The following is a 6,291-nucleotide window of genomic DNA, read 5'->3' as shown; positions in this document are numbered from 1 at the left end:
AGCGAGCTCCGTGTACTTTTCTTCTTTAGATGCGTTGTTGGGCGTGTGGACCGCCCATACTGTGATCTCTGGCGTGTCTACTTTGTCCCAATGAACAGCTTTGAGTTTCTTTTTCGGTCGAATGAAGGGAAGACCGACGCCAGTTGTCCCCGTCGTTTGAACGACCGGGAGATAGCCTCCTTTCCAGGCTCCCGGCAACGGCGGCGCACCCGGAGGTGGAGGTGGAGGGGGCGGCGGGGCACCTCCGCTGAATCCAGGCAAGGGAGGAGGTGGTGGTGGAGGCGGTCCTCCTGCAAAGCCTGGTAATGGCGGAGGCGGAGGAGGGGGAGGGCCTCCCGTGAAACCAGGTAGCGGTGGAGGTGGAGGTGGTGGTGGGCCGTTGAAGCCTTCTTCCTTCGCAAGAGGTGGCTCTGGCGCCTTTTCTTCAACATCGGCCCCTTCCGCCTTTGTCTGAGCCTTTGCAGTGAGCTCGTTCAGGAGGCCGGTAGCTTGCTCGGGATTCATGCGCGGACGCTTTATCTCAACCAGCCGTGCTTTCTCCTGGATCATTTCTTCCCCTTCTTCCACGTCTGATAGCTGACTATCAACTTGGAGGTCTCCATTGGAATCCTTTCCGAGTTGGCTTCTCTTCCGCGAAACGGTACCGAACGTGCTGTTTGTAAACTGGCGCCGGGTTTCTTCGTCGATTTCATTGTCCGATGCATACATGCTGTCCATCTTCTCCCGCAATTCTCGCAACCGGTCTGATGGTCCGTTTTGCTGCCACACTTTACCTTCTAGCTTGAACTGGGTCTTAGTCCGCTCCAACTGTTTTTCTAATCGTTCCATGAGTTTTTCGCGATCGAGTATCCCTTGCATTTGCGCGGTGTCCATCTCACTTATTGCATCTTTCCCGGGACGGGCTTTAGACGCCGCAACATCCTGGGCGTCACGAAGCATCAGGTATAATTCTCGAGTCTCGAGCTCGTTACGTTGCAGCTCCTGGCCTCGTAGCCGTTGAAGCTCTGCTAGGTCTGCTTTCAATGCCTCATTCTGACGGGCCTGAAGATCCATAACACCATTTTGCTCTTCAATTTGCTTTTGCAACTTGAGGACTAGCCCATCGGCCCCCAGTTCGATCTGCGCTTTCATCGCATCTCGTTCTGCAATGGCAGCTTCTGCAATTTGGCGAGCCTCGAGAGATTCATCAAAGGCTCGCTTAGCCTCTGAATCGGTATGCAGCTTATCCAACAGGCTTTGAACGGTGAAATTAAGACTTTGCTTCAATTCCATATCCGGTAGCCTCCTGTCCATTGCGACGTAGCTCAACATCGCATCGACAAGTTGAAACATTCTTTGCCCGTCTTCCGCCGCATTTTCTCTGATAAGGAGCATATGCTGCATTGCAGAAAGGAAGAAATCCTGTGAACGACTTCCGCGTAACCTGGAAACAATTGCATTTGTGATCTGGACTGGATCAGTCATGTCCGCGATTTCTCCTTCGACGCCATCCTTCGCGCTACTATTATCCCGTTGTAGAAGATCCTCGTAGTCAATAACCTCATTCTCTCGGTATCGCTCTATCTGCTTGTCGATGGCTTCATACTGGAACCCTTCCATCTTACCCAAGAGACGTTTGATGCCACATGCTGTGAATTGAGCTCTGATATGGCATCGAAGCTGTAAATCATCTTGAGGTGCATCGATAAGCATATTTATCAAGAACATCGTTGAGAGAGCGTATTCCATGAGCAAGTTCTCCATCCCTATTCCGCCACTCCTGAATTCCTCGCTGGCACCCACTAAACTTCCCATCTTCCCTCGTCCGTCGATACTTACTTCGACCACTCGCATCCAGGCGTCGAACCGACCAGTTTCCCCTTGCAAGTTCTTCACATGATCCATCCCCTGCAAGACCTTGAGATGGCCTTGACCATCCGCCGAATGGCATAAAAATGTCAGGATTTCGCTGACCATTTTTCTTGTAGTCAAGCGTGGAGATATCAGAGAGCTTGCAAGGGCGACGATAACTTGTTGGTGGGCCAAAGCATCATCGGCACCATATTTGTTATTCATTAGAGCCTTCAAACACTTTGCTATATCATATTCTCGATCCAGATCCTTTTCAACAGATTGGGAGGTGGGGGGTGCGGGACCTGAAGCTTTTCGTCGATTAATCTTGAGAAGAACACTGGTTAAAGCAATTTGCCCTTGCGCCTCAACAAACGATTTCACCCAGCTTCATCCAAAAGTTAGCCCTAGACTAGAAGGCCGAAGAATAAAAATGGAGCATACCTTATAGGCTGAGTTCGTAGGCTGACGCTTAAACTTCCGAGCTCTTTTGCTGTAATTGTGTCATCCATGACCTTTTTAACGTACCATTCCGGGCTTCCCTCTTCATCTGCACGATCAAGTAGTCCCCTGGGACCATCTGACGAGCCATAGGTTTGCCTAGCATGTTGCCGACGTTTCTGCTCCCCTTGCCATTGTGTGAGTCGATCCTGATGCACTAGAGTCCATTTTTTCGACGTCGGATACGCCAGCATCTGTCTTTTTGCTTGCTCAGGTAAGTTTTGCCAGCCCCGTTTTATCATAAGCTCATAAAACATTTGATCGACGATTCTATCATCTTTCGGTTTCTGAAAGTTGCCGTCAGGGCCCAACTGTAACGGCGTGGTATATGTAGGCCAGTTGTTTTGGTAAGGATCAGCATTTCGATAACCGGTGGCACTTGACGAAGGAGGATATCGTTCATTGGGATAGCCGGCTGATAGAAGACGCCCGGAAGTATCTTGGGTGGACGCTCGGGTGGCGGACGATACAGAGGAATATACGCTCGTCTGATCTAGGGATGTCCTTGAGTTCGTAGAGGAGTCTGGCGTAGAATATGGATAGTTAAACTGTTTACTAATTTTGTCAGAGTAACTCATGCTGGAGTGTGGAGGTGGTCTGGGTGCCGCCAACTGCGGAGAAACTGTTTGAACCGTAGTATTGCCAAATGGAGAGTGCTGAGGATAGTCGTAGGAACTCTTTGCCAGCTCTTTACGGGCTGATGAATCCGATTTTGGGAGGTAGTCAACAGGGATTGGCGATTTTGTATTTGGAGGGACGCTATCGTACGGAATCGATGTGATTAATCCAGACGACGAAGGATCCATCTCATTCAACAGATCCAGCGTATATACAGAGTCGCGTTTTGAATGCCTTGACGAGCGTGACCCAGCTGCGCTCCCTGCAATACTTAATGTGTCCGAGGTGCCTTCCGCTCGAGAGTCCCCACTGCGGTCTTTATGTAGCTTCCTCCCAAAAAATGACTTGCTGGACGACTGTTTCGGTTTATCCGAAGGGGTTGGAGGACGAGGCATTTCGACGGAATTTCGAGAGCATGTAGCTAAACTGGCTGGTTGCACCAAAGCAGCATCGGGAGCGGCGTGGTTGGAGGAAGGGAACTTTGGCAGGGGTGGTCGGTAACGGATGTAATTAGCGAACTATGGGTCCGAATCTTTTCTTAGAAAAGGTCGATCGTGAGCACTGAACTGATCTTTGGCTCCCAACCAAGGAATATCCCGCTTCCTCGCGCCAACGACACATGAAGAAGCAGAGGATTATCTCGGGGTTAGAGGAGCCGCTTTTTCTCGCAGTGAATCACGTCTCGCGCGAGTTGCCAAGTTTATCCTGGGTACGGTCGTTATGGTCCCATGTATTATAGCGAGTAAAGGCTCTGGAGCCCAGGAAAGACTAAAAACAACACCTGGTATCAATGCAGGACCGTCGTTCAATCTATCTAGAACCCTCGTTGGCGACGCAGCTAAGGGGGCTGGCTGGAAAGGGTTAAGCGGCCGATCCACGTGCATTTCTAACTAGTTGTTGGATTACCTAAGCTACGGAGGTGAGCTCGGGCCATATGCCATCCTTGTACTTTGACATCGCAGCTGAAACAACAATGCCGGTTGAGTGGTGATGTTGGCCGGTGACTGTGTTAATACGTTAGTTATGAGGGTGCTAGAGGTGCTCTGGCTCGTTTAATAACCGTAGCTACATTTCTTTTACCGTCCCTTTGGCCAGTATTCTTCAGCTAAGGAGGACTATTTGTCTTAACGGTACACCACGAACCGTCGATGTGGCCCTGCTAAACTATGGGGTCTTCTTTGAATCTCGCAAAGGTATGGCGGCAGTGGTGGATAGCTTGCTCTAGGGACCGAATTGATTCTCTAACTCGGCAATCTAGACCCTTCTCATTCCTGCTCTCATCTCCCTCGCTCTTTACCTCGCGCTCTTTTATGCAGTCATTCCCTTTATTCGACGGTACCGTCAAAGATACGCCCAATATCTTCCGCTTCACACAATATCGGCCCGCACATCCTCGCTTCGGGAACGGGCATCCGATGCCCTGATGCATTTTGTGCTGCCATCCGCTTGGAGGCGAGGACACTTTGTCGAAGGGCAAGATGACGCCGGGAGCTTACTAGACGAAGAAGGGGAGGGGATGGTTGGATTTGAAATGGACGCTGCACGTAGGGCTGCGCTTGAGAGACGGAGAGACGATCCTATGGGAACAGAAGCCCGGCTGAGTCGAGAACTCGAAGAAGGCTTTATGGATGATAGCGATGATGAAGCCGGTAGTAGAGAAGCTCAACACCTACGCTAGCGACCATGGAAGCGCCAATGGTTATACAGTCAGAAGCATTGCCTGGCCACCTTGAATATCGGCCGCCCGCCAACACTGAGGACTTCGCTCATGTGAGAGCTGCATTCTGGTAAGGGCTTTAGTCCGGCTTTGTTCTTTACACCTTTCCCTTCTTCCTACTCGCCTGCCGTTGAAGTCAGCTTGTGAATACAAGCTAAGTCATTGTGCCTGATACCTTCCCGTTTTTGTTTACAAACTATGGGATTCACCCCACGCTGGAATTCCTGATTAGAGCTCGACGTGACTTCCTGTTCATAAAATGACATCCTCTCAGTGCTCATTCACTTTGCTGGAATAAGCATTGAAGTTGAGGAACACAAAGTTGTGTACATAACACAACACCTTCATTTGACAGGCAACTATCTTGACACCTGAAAAAATTGAATAACTCCCAAGGTTTCATGCATTTTTCCTTTATCTATTTTTATCCTAATGAGATTTGACGCTCAATCCTTTCCCTTGAGAAGACGACTAGTGATCGACGAATTTGGCTCTCCGTTTTTCGCCCCAGTCTCTTTCATTGACCTTGTTGCGTTTGGCTCCGAGTATGGCCATACTTGATGGTATTGAAGTCCAGTTGAAGATTCATAGTGTTGATCTCTTCCTTCGAGAGTCCGATGTTTGGGTCGATCATTCACGACGCGGCGATGTAGTTCCGTGGGCTCCAAACCCATTGCGAGTTGAGAAGTCGGTCAACGCCCCTCCAGGCCAGATATTCTCCATATTTATACGGCTGAGCCCTCATTTCAATGTTTCGACCGGAGACGGGTTGCATATCACTATAAAGATGGACGAAGGCCGCGCAGTCAATCATCACTATTCAATCAAATTTGCCGAGCTAGAGAAAGACCAAGACAACTGGTTCGTGGTGCACATCAAGGATGCTGTAATCGAGTGGCCGGATGGATATAGGGCAGTTCTATTTTGCTTCGCAAATCTTCCTACTAGTATGCAGGCTCTTTCTATCGATCTTTTAAGGTTGCTATGGCGCTCTCCTAACCCAAACAGAACTCCAAAGTATCCCGCTAGGACATTATGGGCCTGCATCAGAATATCCCCACGGGAGAATCGCAGTCACTATTATTCGCGTCTTTCATCTGCCGCTAGCGCCCAAACCAGCAACTGTTACAAAGCCGGACAAAACTATACCGTTAACTGGAACCCCTGGAGCCGCTATCAGGTTTGTCCTCTTGCTTTTCTGCGTGGTATTTCCATAATACCTCAATTCAGTGCATCTAACTCGTGAAATCCTCGTATAAGGTACAGTCCCGTCGAGCTTGATATATCGCAGCCAGCCATGGTAGTGGAACAGACGTTGCCGGTTGATGATGCAAGCGAAAGATCGCGTCATTATGTTTTCCATTACAGGGTCATCAGTAAGTACAAGTCAAAGATCTCCCTGTCCATTAATCCAACTAACGGCGCACTAGAGTCTATGGTAATGGACTGTGTAGTGAGAAACCCAGCCGAGGCGCACTCATATACTTTGCCGAATTAACAAAGGTGAGGAGCTACCTCATCCTCCCAGCCTTTCACACCAGCTGAGATTACCCTATTCTTCTTTCAATAGCCGTGTTCTCTTGCATGTTCTGATATTGACAAGATCTGTCGGCCTGCATTCAATG

The 6,291-nt window shown here is 49.5% G+C and overlaps 2 protein-coding genes across 2 annotated transcripts in view; one reads left to right on the top strand and one right to left on the bottom strand.

The window, feature by feature from the left end:
• UREG_03109 (cytokinesis protein sepA) overlaps nucleotides 1-3,344 on the bottom strand; it is a gene marked incomplete at both ends in the record, with an annotated part of 5,196 nt that extends 1,852 nt beyond the window's left edge. The window contains 2 exons of the mRNA XM_002543547.1: nucleotides 61-2,218; nucleotides 2,275-3,344. Coding sequence (XP_002543593.1) covers nucleotides 61-2,218; nucleotides 2,275-3,344 — 3,228 coding nt within the window. The remainder of the gene's footprint in view (nucleotides 1-60; nucleotides 2,219-2,274) is intronic.
• Nucleotides 3,345-4,115: 771 nt separating this feature from the next.
• On the top strand, nucleotides 4,116-4,627 carry UREG_03108 (uncharacterized protein; the record flags this gene model as incomplete). Its single annotated transcript, XM_002543546.1, has 2 exons — nucleotides 4,116-4,142; nucleotides 4,208-4,627. 2 exons carry the CDS (start codon nucleotides 4,116-4,118, stop codon nucleotides 4,625-4,627), a joined length of 447 nt encoding a protein of 148 aa, XP_002543592.1.
• Nucleotides 4,628-6,291: the final 1,664 nt, after the last annotated feature.

The sequence above is a fragment of the Uncinocarpus reesii genome, genomic scaffold (genome assembly GCF_000003515.1).
Source record: "Uncinocarpus reesii 1704 scaffold_2 genomic scaffold, whole genome shotgun sequence".
Lineage (NCBI taxonomy): Eukaryota > Fungi > Ascomycota > Eurotiomycetes > Onygenales > Onygenaceae > Uncinocarpus > Uncinocarpus reesii.
Note: the sequence above shows the minus strand (reverse complement) of the source record. Positions and strands in the feature narration are given on the sequence as shown.